Consider the following 17,624-nt stretch of genomic DNA (forward strand, 5'->3'; position numbering starts at 1 on the left):
TTTATGGCTGAGTAATGTTCCATTGTATATCTGTGCCACATCTTCTTTATCCATTCGTCTATCGATGGACATTTAGGTTGCTTCCATGTCCTGGCTATTGTAAATAGTGCTGCAATGAACATTGGGGTGCATGTGTCTTTTTGAACTATGGTTTTCTCAGGGTATATGCCCAGTAGTGGGATTGCTGGGTAATATGATAATTCTACTTTTAGTTTCTTAAGGAACCTCCATATTGTTCATCATAGTGGCTGTATCAATTTACATTCCCACCAACAGTGCAAGAGGGTTCCCTTTTCTGCACACCCTCTCCAGCATTTGTTGTTTGTACATTTTCTGATGATGCCCATTCTAACCAGTGTGAGGTGATATGTCATTGATTTGCATTTCTCTAATAACTAGTGATGTTGAGCAGCTTTTCATGTGCCTCTTGGCCATCTGTATGTCTTGTTTGGAGAAATGTCTACTTAGATCTTCTGCCCATTTTTTGATTGGGTTGTTTGTTTCTTTAATATTGAGCTGCATGAGTTGTTTATATATTTTGGAGATTAATCCTTTGTCCCTTGATTCCTTTGCAAATATTTTCTCCCATTCTGAGCATTGTCTTTTCGTCTTGTTTATAGTTTCCTTGGCTGTGCAGAAGCTTTTAAGTTTCACTAGGTCCCATTTGTTTATTTTTGTTTTTATTTCCATTACTCTAGGAAGTGGGTCAAAAAAGATCTTGCTGTGATTTATGTCAAAGAGTTTTCTTCCTATGTTTTCCTCTAAGAGTTTTATAGTGTCCAGTCTTACATTTAGTTCCTGCTGAGAAATCAGCTGTTAACCTTATGGGAGTTCCCTTGTAGGTTATTTGTCATTTTTCCCTTGCTGCTTTCAGTAATTTTTCTTTGTCTTTAATTTTTGGCAGTTTGATTACTATTCATCTCGGCGTGTTTCTCCTTGGGTTTAGCCTGCCTGGCACTCTGTGCTTCCTGGACTTGGGTGGCTATTTCCTTTCCATGTTAGTGAAGTTTTCGACTATAATCTCTTCAAATATTTTCTCGGGTCCTTGCTCTCTCTCTTCTGCTTCTGGGACCCCTATAATGCGAATGTTGTTTGAGTTTAATGTTGTCTCAGAGGTCTCTTAGGCTGTCTTCATTTCTTTTCATTCTTTTTTCTTTCTTCTGTTCCACAGCAGTGAATTCCACCATTCTGTCTTCCCGCCCACTTCTCGATTCTTCTGCCTCAGTTATTCTGCTTCTGATTCCTTCTAGTGTATTTTTCATTTCAGTTATTTTATTGTTCATCTCGGTTTGTTTGTTCTTTAATTTTTCTAGGTCTTGGTTAAACATTTCTTACATCTTCTCAATCTTTGCCTCCATTCTTTTTCCAAGGTCCTGGATCATCTTCACTATCATTGTTTTGAATTCTTTTTCTGGAAGGTTGCCTATCTTCACTCCATTTAGTTGTTTTCTGGGGTTTTATCTCGTTCCTTCATCTGGTACAAAGTCCTCTGCCTTTTCATTTTGTCTGTCTTTCTGTGAATGTGGTTTTCGTTCCACAGGCTGCAGGATTGTAGTTCTTCTTGCTTCTGCTGTCTGTCCTCTGGTGGGTGAGGCTATCTAAGAGGCTTGTGCAAGCTTCCTGATGGGAGGGACTGGTGGTGGGTAGAGCTGACTGTTGCTCTGGTGGGCAGAGCTCAGTATAACTTTAATCCACTTGTCTGCTGATGGATGGGGCTGAGTTCCCTCCCTGTTGGTTGTTTGGCGCCTACAGGCCCTTTGGTGGGGCTAATGGCGGACTCTGGGAGGGTTCAAAACAAGGAGTACTTCCCAGAACTTCTGCTGCCAGTGTCCTTGTCCCCTCGGTGAGCCACAGTTGCCCCCTGCCTCTGCAGGAGACCCTCCAACACTAGCAGGTAGGTCTGGTTCAGTCTCCTGTGGCGTCACTGCTCCTTCCCCCTGGGTCCTGATGCTCACACTACTTTGTGTGTGCCCTCCAAGAGCGGAGTTTCTATTTCCCCCAGACCTGTTGTAGTCCTGCAATCAAATCCCGCTAACCTTGAAAGTCTGCTTGTCTGGGAAGTTCTCCTCCTGTTGCCGGACCCCCAGGTTGGGAAGCCTGACGTGGGGCTCAGAGCCTTCCCTCCAGTGGGTGGACTCCTGTGGTATAAGTGTTCTCCAGTTTGTGAGTTACCCACCCAGCAGTTATGGGATTTGATTTCATTGTAATTGTGCCCCTCCTACCATCTCATTGTGGCTTCTCCTTTGTCTCTGGATGTGAGGTATCTTTTTTGGTGAGTTCCAGCGTCTTCCTGTTGATGACTGTTCAGCAGTTAGTTGTGATTCCGGTGCTCTCACAAGAGGGAGTGAGTCTCAACTTCTTTCTTTGAGGAATTAACATTTTACTTTATTGATTAACTGGATCTTTCTCATCATTGCAACAAAATGTTGCACTATTCATACTAATTAGGGGACGAGCCATTCCAAATAAAAGTTCTCAAATAATCCCTACACCTGGAATCACTAGTTTGGCCAATCAGAGGTTTTGCCTTGCTATGTTTAAAATCACAGGGTTAATTTGCACATCATTAATGTACTAAAGGCCTTCTAAACAGTTAATTTTCTAAAAAAGAGTTAAGCAAGACTCATGTTTTAGCAGAAATGTGGTCTAATTTTTTTGTTTAGTATCTAATAATAACAAACATTTATTTAACATTCATTCTGTGCCATGAACTAAGTATTTCTTATTTATTAACTAATTTAATGTTTCTTCAAACTCTATAAGAGAGGCATTAAGTTTCTACCACCACATTTTACAGAAGAGGGAACTGAAACACAGAGGGAACTTGCCCACATTCACATGGTTAATAAGGGGTCATTGTAATTCATATGGTTTCATAATAAATTCATAAGTTAAATTATAAATTATGAATTCATAAATTCGTATGTTAAAGCCCTAACCCTCAGTACATCAGAATGTGATCTTATTTGGAAAAAGGTTCATTGCAGTTGTAATTAGTTAAATTAAGATGAGGTCATACTGGAGTAGGATGGGCCCATAATCCAAAGACCGGTGTCTTTATAAAGAGGGGAAATTTGGACACAGACATGCACCCAAGGAGAAGGGCATGTGAAGATGAAGGCAGCTATTTGTTGATACTTCTACACTCCAAGGAGCACCAAAGATTGCCACCTAACCACCAGAAGCTAGAGGAGAGGCACAGAACACATTCTCCCTCACAGTCTTCAGAAGGAAACAACCCTGCTCACACCTTGATCTGGGACTTATAGCCTCCAGAACTGTGAGAATAAATTTCCAGCGTGCTCAGTGTGTGGTATTTTGTTAATGGCAGCCCTAGCAAACTAATACAGGCATGGAGTCAGGATCAAACTCAGGCAGGAAGTCTCCAAGATGGGCCTGCTTATCACCTCACTCTGCAGCTCCAAATACAGAGCTAATCAAAATAAAAACACTCCCTGCTCCTTCCTGCCCAAATAAACAGCACAGGAGGTACCAGCTTGGAAATCTCTGCAGACAAATAAGACATTGACTACTCTTTTCAGATACACACAGTATCTGTACTATGTGCCCTGGAACCCCCTCTTTCCTAATTGAGGGGGCTGACTGAGTGAATGATCTGGCCAGACATTTTTCATAGACCTGCAGACTAAATTCACTAACCCACCTGCCTGACTCTAAGCATGTGCCCCTACTAGGGCTTCAAAATCCCCGTATTTAAGAGATTTTTGAAAGCAGCATCATCATTCTGAGATTAGTAATATCCAGATTTGTGCTGTTTCCTTTGGGTTAAAATTAAAAGGATGTGTCCTAAGGGTGACAGTAGAGACAGTGACTCTCCCCAGTAGTCATATTAGTACAGACAGAAAAAGGAAATGGCTCTCCAGGTGGCTGGGCGACCTGACCCTGGGCTATGGAAAGGAACTTTAGGAAAGCATGTTCTGGAACCTTGAGCAAGCACTGGCCCCGGGGACCACAGGCTCTGAAGTAACGGCAGCCTTTGGGTAGAGGGAGAGCTGCAACCAAGTCGGAGCCACGTGACTGGGGCCTGGGCACGGGTCCCTGCTGCCAGGGCGCGGGGTGTGGGAGGTCAGGGTCTGGATCCGGTGTGGACCCACGTGCCGGCAGACTGGAGACCACCATCCATCGGGGTCAGGGAAAGGCTCTGAGGATTCTGAGCTTCATTTGTGCATTTTTTTTTTCCATTGCACCAAGAGAATACCAAGTCTTTATTACACGAATTCCTGTGAAACAGCTCCAAGAAAAAACCCACACATAGGAGAAAAAAACAAAAACAAAAAAAACGAACAAAGCCACACACAGGGACGGAGACGGGGGCGGGAGTGGGGGCGACTGGTGCTCCCCCTCTTCTGTGCCCGGGCCACTGGGGGGCGGTGAGGATCGGAGGGCCGGCGCACTTCTGCACTCGCTCGAGATGCTGAGCCGGGCCAGGGTCCCCCTCCGGCACCGCGGGGAGCCCGCCACGCCCTCATTATCTCTGGGTGACCTAGGGCCACCAAGCCTGCTCCCAATGCCCCAACGCTGTACGGCTGGGCTGGCTCGTCATGGGAGCACCTCTTGGCCAGCAGGCTGAACTTTGGTGCGACCGCCATCTGCGGTGTTTGAAGTTTTGCCCCAGCAAACCGGGAAGGCCGGCCCTGGGTCGGGGCTTACGGGGTGGGCGTCTGGCTACGATCTCCCACAAGGCGCGCGGGAGGCGGAGGTGGCGCGTTCCTTCTCACGGAGAGTGGGGAAGCCAGCCTGGGCGCAGGGTCGGGTCGCCCAGGAGACCTTCTGCGCGCGGGTTGCTGGCACTTCTGGGAGAGACGGGGAGGGAGGGAGAGAGGGAGGGAGAGAGGGAGGAAGGGAGGGAAGGAGGAAGGGCGGGGCGACCGACTTTCTGAATCGCCTGCAAGCCCAGGCGCGAGCTGGGCCTGTGCTGCGCCGAGATGTCCGGAGGGTCAGCCAGGAGCCTGGGGAAGGGTGAGGCCTGCTCGCCGCGATCCGCGGTGACCCTCAGACGCGTGTCGGGGCCAGGGCCTGGGGGCCGGGCTGCTCCGGAGCGGAGCCACGCAGGAGGTCTTCCACCCGCGGGAAACTGGCCAGGCCCGGGGGGCGGCGGGAGGCTGAGAGTCCCCGCTGCTGTCGGGGCTGTAACCGCCTCCACTTCTCCCCGCAGGAAGCGCGCCCCCGGGGCAGGTCCCCGAAGGCCTGATTCGCGTCTACAGCATGAGGTTCTGCCCGTTCGCCAAGAGGACGCTCCTGGTCCTGAAGGCCAAGGGAATTGGGTGAGGATCAAAGCGCAGGCCGCTCCCGGAGCCAGCCAGGAACCAACAGCTGCGGGAAGAGCGGGCGGAAATCGATAGGGTCCCCCCGCAGCTTCCTTTACTACAAAATACATCAGCCTTTTTTTTTGGTGGGGGGGGGAACATAGAAAGTTATGAACCCTATCCTCGGGGGGCGGGAGGAATGCCACAGACACCACCAGTCTAGGACACCCCGTTTAGATTAACCATTTTATGGATCAGAAAAGCTGAGGTTTCAGTAAAGTTAGTGGCATGCAGAGAGCACTCGAATGGTAATCACAGGCAGCTCTTTTAGCTCTGGCAGACCCCTGATTTCTGTACTTCCTTCTCTTTCACCCCGCTTCTTTCATGTCCTGTTTATATTGTTTGCTGTTATTCTGAGGCTATAGTCCCTTCCTGAATAGACGGTAATTTGCCCCCTTGAAGAGTCCAGACCTTGACCCCCCGCTGGACAGAGTGCTGAGTTAACTGTACTGTGAATATTCCTATAGATTGGGTTGTTGGTTGAGTGAAATAAAGTGTTTATGCCTAAAAATTCAGACTTTTGGGAAGCCTCACTGAAACTATGAAGGTGATTGACATATGGGTTATCCACAGGAAATATGCAAGTCATTGGCTTTTCCCCGAGCTGAATAGCCATTGAACTGCCTCCCTTCCAATGACCTTTGGAATCTGTTGAACAGACATTAGATACCTGTAGTGTGGAAGTTTAAAACAAAGCCCCCATTACAAAGAAAATTTTCCATGTATGTGCTTAGAATTTATAAACTAATTTTAGTCTTCTTGGGGGAGAATTAAGCAGGCAATTCTTTTCTCTAAAAAAAAAAAAGTAAGATACATTCTAAAGAAAAAAAACAAATTATCTTTGAATTAGTCATCACTTCAGTAGGATTTGCATCTTATTTTGGATGAAACAGATTGTGAACACATAGCAAAATATTCAACAGTTAGTAACATTTATCAAAACATTATTTTATCCAACTCTTGTAATGTTTACTGTATTAGTCAGGATTATTTTATTGCATTTAAGAGATATCCATTTCAGCTGGATTGAAAAAAGACACATCTTGTGCTCATACAATTGAAAAGTCCAGGAGCAAGACACAGCTGGATCTGGGGCCACAAAGTCCTGGGTTAGTGCCCTTCTGGAACTCTGGGTTGAAAACAACCATATCTTATTGGGACAGTTTCCCAAAGGAAAATTGCAGTGATTTTACATAAAAGTGTGTGTATGGAGGGTGAAGGGTGTAACAGCTGCCAGGCAGTGCAAACAACAGAGGTCTGCTATGTTTATGGATCAGTTTTAAGTTTGAGTCCCAGACGGCTTTGATTAGAGAGGTACTAGATTTTACCACATGATAGAATTTACTAAAGCATGGTTTTCTCTAAAAGGTGCATCTTCCAACTTGTTGCAGCAGATATGTTGCCTTGTTGGCTCACCATGCCAGGTTAGCAAAATGCATGTGTGTTCTGAGAACTTTCTTTATGACAAAAGCCCAGGATTTACCTTTTCTTTTCATACTATAAAATTTCAGAAATGTTGATAATTCCTTAGCAGGGAACGTCATTTTTCTTGCAGTGGCTTGTATCTGAAGTGTCCAGTAATCTGACAGCACACGAACCTTTTCATCCATACACACAGATGCCAGTGTGCAATCTGGCTATACCTTTGTTTCCATGGGGGGAGGGATTGCATATTTAAATCATCAAGATAATGCTGTTGTAGCTAGCTACTGAGGTGGATGAGGAAATAGGAAACAAAAGGTGTTGGGTATATTATTTTTGAGTAGCTAATCTGTTCTATTGAACACTCATCCAGCTTTGACAATGATATGGACCTGGCTTTAACAATTATATGAAACTTTCTTTTCTCTTATTTCCCCTAAAATCTCTTAGGCAAGATACAAGTTAGTTCTAAAAACAATCTTAATATAGCCTGGACTTCACTGTTTTTCACACTTAGTGTGATTTACCCATGTAACATTTTCAAAAAGTATCAGTGCATGGAGATTTAATCTGAAAGTTTATTTCATGGATGGATTTTTTGGATTCCCTAATATTCTTGAAAAAAATGAGGAACTTTCTATTAAAATTAGCAAAAGGAATTGAATTTTATCATGTTGATCCTCATACAATGGAGTGGAGGGGTGTGGAGAAACTCAATTAGTTGGCTCATATATTTTTACAATTAAGATACCTCTTAGTCCCAAATGGAGTATCTAATTGACAATCTTGAAGCATTTCCACTTATTTATTCAACAAATGTGTACTGAGTACCTATCTGAAAATGTTTATATTTCTTCATAGCATTTAAATCTATTTATAACTTTGCTGATTTACATGTTGGTTTATGAATATGACCAAGACACACAAGATCCCTGCTTTCATGGAGCTTACATTCTAGGGAGGTGACAGAACAAACGTAATTAAGTAAGCAAAGTAATTTCAGTTACATATCATCAGTACAATGAAGAAAGTAATTCAAGAAATATAAAAAAGGCCAGTGTGGGGCTTCCCTGGTGGCTCAGTGGTTGAGAGTCCGCCTGTCGATGCAGGGGACACGGGTTCGTGCCCCGGTCTGGGAAGATCCCACATGCCGCGGAGCGGCTGGGCCCGTGAGCCATGGCCGCTGAGCCTGCGCGTCCGGAGCCTGTGCTCCGCAACTGGAGAGGCCACGGCAGTGAGAGGCCCGCGTACCGCAAAAAAAAAAAAAAAAAAAAAAAAAGAAAGAAAGAAAAGAAAAAAAGGCCAGTGTGGCCAGATCATAATGACCAAAGGAAAAGTCATAGGAAGCAGATGTGACAGGTAAGCAGGGGCCAGATCAAGGGGTTTAGAGTTTATCCTCATTGCAATGAGGAGCGAACGAGGGGTTGTAAGTAAGCAGGACGGTGGCCTCATCCAATTTACTTTTGTGTGTGGAGAATGGACCGTAGGGAGGTCACAGTGGAAGCAGAGGGGCTGCTGGGACTACTGTAGAGGTCCAGGTGGCAGATGACGTCTTAGATGAGGTGGCAGTGTTAAAGCTGAGAAGTGGATGAAGCCAGAATGTGATTTGAAGGTCTAGCTGACAGCTCTTGCTGATCCGTTTGATTTGAGGAAGAGGTGGCAGGGGGAAGGAATCAAGGCCAAGTTGACTCCGAAATTTCGGGTCTGACCAGCTAAGTGGATGATAAGACCAATGAGGCTTTATTCCGGAGTACAAGAAAAATGTTACTCTCTTCATTGTCTTCTATGTGTTTTTCAGGCATGAAGTCATTAACATCAACCTAAAAAATAAGCCTGAGTGGTTCTTCAAGAAGAATCCCTTCGGCCTGGTGCCAGTTCTGGAAAACAGTCAGGGTCAAGTGATCTACGAATCTGCCATCACTTGTGAGTACCTGGATGAAGCATATCCAGGAAAGAAGCTGTTGCCAGATGACCCCTATGAGAAAGCCTGCCAAAAGATGGTCTTTGAGTTGTTTTCTAAGGTGTGTGTTCAAGAAATTTCAACTCCTATATAACACCTTTGTTTTTTAAGCTAAATCATTGCTGTCACTGATGGCTCAGTGATTTGGGTGGGGAAGACAAACAGGATTATGCTCTTGTCCGCTTGGACATGTCCTATGAGCCCTTTCATGGTCCAGATCCTGTTTACTTCCCAAAGTTACACCTCTCCACTCTTCTCCTAACACTTTATATTCCTGTCATGCTAAATGTTTTTATTTTTCCCAAACTTTCCACCTTCTTCTCAACTCTTGCTGGAAGACTCTTCCCCCTTCTCACTTTGCCTGGTTGTCTCCAAGTCCTCTTTCCTGTACAGTCTGCGCTCCTGTATGTGCAGAATGTGAGGATGCTGAGGGCCCGCTATACTATGCCATTTTATAAAGGACTTGTGCATCAGTGGATTTTGGTGTCTGCTGGGGGCCCTGGAACCAATCCTTCAAGGAACCAAGGGACAACTGCCTTTGCTCAGATACCTTTGTCTTCTAGAAGCTTGTCTGGGCTGGGTTAGTGCCCAGCTCTGTGTGCCCACGTGTGCTAACTTTCCCCTGTGGGGACTGCCACCTTCTTGCCTGTGTGTTGTACCAGGGCTGTGAGCTCCTTGAGGGTGAGGGCCGTGTTTGCATCACTGTTGGCCCACTGCCTAGGCTTGTGACCAGCCCTTCCTAGTTATGTGACAGTGAGCTAGTTGCTTATTAGTTTACCTCTGTGCCTCAGCTCGTGTGTAAAATGAGTATAGTAATTGATCCCATCCCATTGATAAAAATCAGTTAATATAAAACACCTAGAGTCCAACAGATGGTAGATACTCAATGTTAGCTCTTGTTCTAGCCACATTGTCTAGTTGTGAGCATCTTCTGTGTGTTGGCAATAGCTCCTTGTGGACTGAGTAAATGGCATTCCTATAGGAGAATTGTCTGTGTCTTAATTAGCATCAATGTTAAATCAAACATTTGGGTGAGTTCAAACAATTAGTATTAACACAGATCTGTGACCAAGAGTAGACAATGCGAATAGCATGGTCAGGTTATATCTCTATAATTCTGTTACTTTTGTCAGGATATATCTCAGCACAATAAGAAACATCTTATCTCTAGGGAAAGAAATGGTTAGAGAAATATCCAGAAGGTGAGACTTGTAGGGAGAACATTTTCTTAAAGGAGACATTGCAAAGGGAAGTTAATGGGGAAGGAAGAGGGAGTTGTCTGGCTTAGCGGAACGAGAGTGAAAGAATACTAGAGATGGTTGCCATCAAAGATGATGGACAGGGAATATGGCATTTTCAAGAAAGATGTTGGAGAATTTTTAAAAATAGTAACGAGATTCATTGTACTGTCCAGAAAGAAAATGAGCTAACACCTGGAGATCCCCACCATTACTTCCCTCACACTCAGGGAAGAGGTGGCCTTAAGCACTATTATGACACCACCCTCCTGGTCCCAGTTTAGCAAACCAGCAATGCCCCCACCTGCATCCACAGCCAAGTCATCTTCTCTCCTGGGAACTTGGAAATGAGACACAGAGACTAAGACAATAAGTGTGTTGAGGTTTTAGAGGTGTATGTATATATCATTGGAGACGACAAATCAAAGTCACACAAAAAAAGAATTTTTAAGGAATCAGAAATTAAGAGCATTGCAAAGGGATTTGACATTGGAAAATAACAAGGAGCAGACATTTAAGGAGAAGCAGAGATGAAAGACCAGGCAGGCGCAGTTGGAAACACGGAAGGAAGGGCTGCCTGCACACCTTCAGTTCCAATGACGGCAAGCTGTACCCTGGGATGGATGGGCTTTCAGGACATTCTCCTGTATTTTTACAAGTGCCTGTTTACTTCCACTGGACGAGTGGACTTTTGTCTCTTCCAGTGAGACAATACCAAAGACCGAGCATTAAAACACAAACACTTCCACCACAAGCATGAAAGCATCTGACAGGACACCTGTCAAGTCTTCAGGTCATCAACCACTTTGAACTGTCTTCTCATGGCCTCCCCAAGATAGAAATCAGGAAAATCCCCTTCCCAGCTCCCTTTGCAGCTGGGGCCAAGGTCTGGACCTAGGCTCTTCCTCTTAGACATACACATGGTAGAGTTCAATTCAGAAATGAGCCATGTGGGAAAACAGGCTTGGTGCGGGGCACTGGTTCTACTGGTGAGGGTGGCTGGTGGCAGAGCGCCTGGCTTTCAGGAGCTGCGGTGGTTGCCAGGTTGAATTCCAGAGTGGCATTGGTTACCTCAGAGTCGAACTTCTGGCAGCGGCACTGACTGTAGCATCTAGTGCTCGGTTCACTGGTGGCAGTGGGTGCTTCCCATCAGGTCAGTTCCCAGCATGATTCTGAAATGTTCCAGACCTGTTTGTTCAGCCTCTCAACAAGTCTGTGAGCCACTCAGTGTCCTTTTAGGACATTTTTGACCCAAGCTCACCAATCGGCTTCTCTTATTTGCAGCTTATAAAATCCTGACCAGTACAGCATCTAAGGCCACAAAACTGTTTTTAAGATCGGTACCCGACCTCTGTGAGCAAAGGAATTGGTGTACTTTTGAAGTTTCTAGAACATCCTGACACTGGGTCTATGAGGGTTCTCTGGCGCTTTTATATGAGGGGGCGGGTATAGTTAGCGTCACACTGATAAACTAAGAAATTACTCTCTGTCTAGGTACCATCTTTGTTATTAAGCTTTCTTAGAAGGCAAAATAAGGAAGACTGCTCTGGCCTGAAAGAAGATTTGCATAAAGAATTCAGCAAGCTAGAGGAGGTAATCAATCCCTTCTCCTTGATTTTTATTGAAGTGATACATTGTATCTGCTGTCACCTTCTATTCTTTTCTTCATACTCCCATTTCCAAAATCACTTTAATTAGCAATAATACCAAATAGGAAATTTTAGTTTACAACAGATAGCAGCTGTAAGCTGTTGTGTTTAAGATACAAACCAAAACACCTAAAAATGGTTTGTCATGGGCTTGCTTTTAAAACATTTTATCGCACTGACATGAAAATATCACGGAAAAATTTCACCCACATTTCCAGTTTTTCACCTGTTGTTATTTTTCCATGTTTGTTTTCAGTCCTTGAACATATATATTTTATATATATATATAAATTTATTTATTTTTGGCTGAGTTGGGTCTTTGCTGCTGTGCACGGGCTTTCTCTAGTTGCAGCGAGCGGGGGCTACTCTTCATTGCGGTGTGCGGGCTTCTCATCGCGGTGGTTTCTCTTGTTGCAGAGCAGGGCTCTAGGCACGCGGGCTCAGTAGTTGTGGCTCGCGGGCTCTAGAGCGCAGGCTCAGTAGTTGTGGCGCACGGACTTAGTTGCTCCGTGACATGTGGGATCTTCCCGGACCAGGGCTTGAACCCGTGTCCCCTGCATTGGCAGGCGGATTCTTAACCACTGCACCACCAGGGAAGCCCAGTCCTTGAATGTATATTAAAAAGTTAACATAACTATAATCAGAGTATGAGTCATTGTGTGCTTTTTCCCACTTAGTGTTATATAATAAACTTACATAAACTTATATAAAATGAAATAAAATTGTATGAAAACTTAAATAAAATTATATAAAAATGTTTATTATATAATAAACATTTCCCACAAGAGTCTGCCATTAGTCAGACAGACATTTGGGGAAGCCCAGTGTGTTTTTACCTGCTTTGCGGAAGAGCTGCCATTTGAACCTGTATATGGAATCATCATCCTCCATTCACACTCAACTTTAGGTTTTTACTGAGAGAAGATACAGTCCTGTCTCGTATGGGAATCCATCCTAACCTTTTATCGTTAAGTATGAACTTTGCTGGAGATTTTTTCAGAAACCTTTTTTTTTATTAAGAAAGTTCTAGGGCTTCCCTGGTGGCTCAGTGGTTGAGAGTCCGCCTGCCAATGCAGGGGACACGGGTTCATGCCCCAGTCCGGGAAGATTCCACATGCCGCGAAGCAGCTAGGCTCGTGAGCCATGGCCACTGAGCCTGTGCGTCCGGAGCCTGTGCTCTGCAATGGGAGAGGCCACAACAGTGAGAGGCCCGCATACCGCAAAAAAGAAAAAAAAAAAAAAAAAAGAAAGTTCTATTACTAGTTTTCTAATTTAAAAAACGTCATGAATGAGTGTTAGATTTTTAGTGTTTTGTTTGCATCTATTACATCTACTGAAATGTTCATTGAACTTTTCCCCTTTAATCTGGTGAATATATATGGTGGCACTGAGATTTTTCTGGTGTTGAACCATGCCAGTATTACTGTGTAGAACCTACTTGTTTTCAGTGGATTTTCATATATACTTTAGAATTAGTTGATATTTAAAGGATATTTGTTCGTAAAGGAGATTATTTTGTTATCGTATCTTTATCTGGTTTTTATATCAAGGCTACTGTAACCTCATAAAATGCGTTGGCTTACTTTCTCTGGATTTCTAAGATCTGAAACCATTTGATAGGGTTTGGCTATTTCTTTAAAACGTGTGAGTCTGGTGTCTTTTATGGGGGTGGAGTTTAATAGTATAGTTCAATTTCCTTAATGTTAATTGATTTTCAGGATTTTTATATTCTTTCTTGAATCAGGTTTGTTTGTTTGTTTTTGTTTCATTTTTGGCCACACCACATGCCGTGGGGGATCTTAAGTTCCCTGACCAGGGATCGAGCCCACACCTCCTGCACTGGAAGGCAGAGTCTTAGCCACTGGACCGCCAGGGAATCAGTTTTCACATATAGGGACACAAAGATAATCATGTTTCCTGATTTCAAGTAATCTCTATGTACAACTACAGTTGACTCTTGAATAAGGTGGAGGTTGAAGGTACCAGCGCCTGGAGCAGTAGAACATCCACATACTACCTGCTAAATTTGGGGGTAGTTGGGGGACGTATAATTTTCTTCCCATCTGAGTTCACGGAACTCCAGGTTAAGGACTCACACTTTACAGTGAGTGGTACCATTTCCATGTTTCAGGCTGCTGAGAGGGCATTTCCTTCTGAGTGAAACTATCATACGTATTTTATTTATGCATAATATTACCAGGCGCTACAGTTTAAGGACAACCGCAAACAATAGTGATTCATTGTACAATTCTGAGTGCCTAATAATTGCAAGGCACTCTGCTGGACAGCATGGGAGGTAGAAGGTGAGATGCAGTCCATACTGCTCAGATGATTAGTTTGGTGGTAGACCAAAGACAAATACTCAGGTAGATATAAATGATCTATCTTCAATGCAGAATGTTATAAGGGCCCTAAGAAACACTATGGATGTTTTATAAAATGGTTTGGTGTTGATTAGCCAGATGATATTCTCAGTTCTTCTGTTTGCAAAACCATACCAATTCACCTTCTTAAATTTCAGAATCATAGTATTTGTGTTTGGTTTTCAAATAATTTTATTTGGCATCTGTTTAGCAGTTAATCTAGTTATTTCCAATATATTTTAAGTAAATTTTTTATTGAAGTATTATATGCAGAGATTTACCCAAAGCATAAGAGTACAGCTTGGTGAATTTTTACAAAGTGAACACAGCCATGATACTAGCATCCATATCTAGAAACAGAGTATTAGTTTTGGATGGTTTTTGTACTTTATACAAATGGAATCATATAATATGCACTCTTTGCGGTCTGGCTTCTTTCATACAATATCAGGTTTCTGAGGTTCATCTATATTGTGTGGAGTTCATTCCTATTCTTTGTGTAGCGTTCCAATGTATGACTCCTGTACAATTTATCCATTTTAGTCCTGATAGACAGTAAACATTTCCATTTTGGGGATGTAACAAATAGTGCTGCAATGAACATTCTTATACCTATCTATTGGTGAACATATGTTCACATTTCCAAGGAATATAATTACTGGGTTATACAGTATGCATGAACTCAGCTTTAGTAGATACTGTTAAAACACGGTTGTACCAAATTATTGATACATTCCTATCAGCAGTAGATCCACACCCTTACTAAGTTTGTCTTGTTCATTTTAGCCATTCTGATGGATGTGAAGTGGTATGACATTTTGGTTCTAATTTGCATTTCCCTGATGACTAATGTAGTTGAGCACCTTTTCAAATGGTTATTGGCCATTTTGACCTCTTCTTTTGTGAAGTCCAAGTCTTGCCCAGTTTTCTGATGGGTTTTCTGCCTTTTTTCTTTTTGATTCCCAGGAGTTCTTTCTTTTTTTTTTTTTTTTGCGTTACGTGGGCCTCTCACTATTGTGGCCTCTCCCGTTGCGGAGCACAGGCTCCGGACGCGCAGGCTCAGCGGCCATGGCTCACAGGCCCAGCCGCTCCGCGGCATGTGGGATCTTCCCAGACTGGGACACGAACCCGCGTCCCCTGCATCGGCAGGCGGACTCTCAACCACTGCGCCACCAGGGAAGCCCCAGGAGTTCTTTCTATATTCTGAATACCAGTCCTTTGTTGGATATATCTATTACAAAGATCATGTACTCTGTAGCTTGTTTTATTTTTCTCCATTTTCCAGTTTATTTTAGTGACCGTTTTGCTTCATCCCAAACCAAGAGATTCTAAAGCTTAAACTAATCAGACAAAAAGCCAACTTGAATATGTCAGGGTAAAACATGCTGCTCTCATCCCACTACTGGGCATACACCCTGAGAAAACCATAATTCAGAAAGAGTCATGTACCAAAATGTTCATAGCAGCCCTATTTACAATAGCCCGGAGATGGAAACAACCTAAATGTCCATCATCGGATGAATGGATAAAGAAGATGTGGCACATACATACAATGGAATATTACTCAGCCATGAAAAGAAACGAAATTGAGCTATTTGTAATGAGGTGGATAGACCTAGAGTCTGTCATACAGAGTGAAGTAACTCAGAAAGAGAAAGACAAATACCGTATGCTAACACATATATATGGAATTTAAGAAGAAAAAGAATGTCATGAAGAACCTAGGGGTAAGACAGGAATAAAGACACAGACCTACTAGAGAATGGACTTGAGGATGTGGGGAGGGGGAAGGGTAAGCTGTGACAAGGCGAGGGAGAGGCATGGACATATATACACTACCAAATGTAAAACAGATAGCTAGTGGGAAGTAGCCACATAGCACAGGAAGATCAGCTCGGTGCTTTGTGACCGCCTGGAGGGATGGGATAGGGAGGGTGGGAGGGAGACGCAGGAGGGAAGGGGATATGGGAACATATGTATATGTGACTGATTCATTTTGTTATACAGCAGAAACTACACACCATTGTGAAGCAATTATACTCCAATGAAGATGTAAAAAACAAAACAAAACAAAAAAAACATGCTGCTCTCACTTTCTGAACTTAACTCTTGCCTTCATCATTTCTTTTGATGAATCTTACCAGATACACAAATAAGAAGTACTCTTATGCTGTTTAATGTTCAGGTTCTGACTAATAAGAAGACAACTTTCTTTGGTGGCAGTTCTCTTTCTATGATTGATTACCTCATCTGGCCCTGGTTTGAATGGCTGGTAGCCCTGGAGTTAAATGAGTAAGATATTTGAATATTTTGTGCTTAATTTAGGATAATGATAACTGAAATAGTATATACTAACCTTTTTTTATGAACAAAAATTAACATATCTCATTCAACTGGCATGAATGGGAGCAAGCAGACAGGAGGAGACTTGGACTTTCCAGGGCATGTCCTATACCTACACTCACCATTTTTCATCCTTGGGGCCGGTAGGGGTGGGGAGTTCTGTGACATGTAGTAAAATGTTTTAAAAGTAATTACTCCTTCCCTCCTGGTTAAAAATCCATAAGGATGTGCATTTTCATAAGGATTTCAGGAAGGATTGTATGACCAATGCTACCTCCCATTTACCATCAAGAGTCCCACACTATTTTCCAAACTCCGTGTTTCGAAGTTTGGCAGCGACCTTGGCTTACTGCCACTTCTTAGAACTTAGAGCTATTCAGGGTTCCTTTTAGTCACAATCTGACCATCGAATAATATATAACATTCTTGGTTGTCTTTCGTGTTCTCATTTTAAAAAACTATCAGCCTCCGTTTGGACAAGTTCTCATGCTAACTGAGCAAGTCACTTCACTCTAGTCTTAGATTCCTCTTCACAAAACAAGGACCTCTACAATATCTTCCAAGTCTCATATTCAATGATTACATGCATCTTAAACAAGTATTTTTAAAGAACTATTTTGAAAAGTTAGAGGAGAACAATAAGAAACTGCAGAGTGGTAATAATGACATATAGGAGAATCTGCAGTGCCTTCCTACTCAGCCTTGCTCACACCTTCATTCTTTCCACCTCCCACAGGTATGTAGACCACACTCCAAATCTTAAGCTCTGGATGGCAGCCATGATGAAAGATCCTGCAGTATCATCCCTCTTCATTGATCCAAAGGCCTTTCGAGGTTTCTTAGATCTCTACTTGCAGAACAACATCGAGGCCTGTGACTATGGGCTCTGAAGGGGACAGGAGTCAACAATGAAAATATATCGGATATTTTCGTTCACTAATATGAATAATAACATGCTTTTGTTTTACCAAGTGCTCTCATGTCTCACTGGATCACCTTCTCTGATTTGACACTATGGCCTTACTGTGTGTGGGCTTTCCTCAAGTCCCTCCTGCAGAAATGTAAACACATTTCCTGTCTCAGGATGCTCAAAGGATGCTAAGGGTTCTATCACAGTCCTTGCTGAAAACCGCTAAATCATCTCTAGTGAGAGCTGAACTTCAATCTGGATGCTAAGGGTTCTATCACAGTCCTTGCTGAAAACCTCTAAATCATCTCTAGTGAGAGCTGAACTTCAATCTGGATTTCTAACTGCCCATAGGACATTTCCACTTGGATACCGTGTTGTCATTTCAAGAGATGCCCTTTCAAGTTTGTCTTCT

General features: G+C 43.3%; 1 protein-coding gene across 2 annotated transcripts; it reads left to right on the plus strand.

Annotated features, from left to right (window-relative positions):
* Positions 1-4,919: 4,919 nt before the first annotated feature.
* Positions 4,920-17,274, plus strand: GSTO1 (glutathione S-transferase omega 1; the record flags this gene model as incomplete). 2 transcript variants are annotated; one of them, XM_079714975.1, is made up of 6 exons in its annotated part: positions 4,920-4,980; positions 5,177-5,285; positions 8,548-8,770; positions 11,442-11,540; positions 16,145-16,251; positions 17,039-17,274. In XM_079714975.1, the coding sequence occupies 6 exons, from the start codon at positions 4,947-4,949 to the stop codon at positions 17,190-17,192; spliced, it is 726 nt and encodes a 241-aa protein (XP_079571101.1). In that variant the 3' UTR covers positions 17,193-17,274. The 2 variants fall into 2 exon arrangements, with proteins under 2 accessions (XP_079571101.1, XP_079571100.1); XM_079714974.1 differs by having other exon boundaries at positions 4,947-5,076.
* Between the last annotated feature and the right edge of the window lie 350 nt (positions 17,275-17,624).

The sequence above is a fragment of the Hyperoodon ampullatus genome (genome assembly GCF_949752795.1).
Source record: "Hyperoodon ampullatus genome assembly, chromosome: 1".
NCBI lineage: Eukaryota > Metazoa > Chordata > Mammalia > Artiodactyla > Ziphiidae > Hyperoodon > Hyperoodon ampullatus.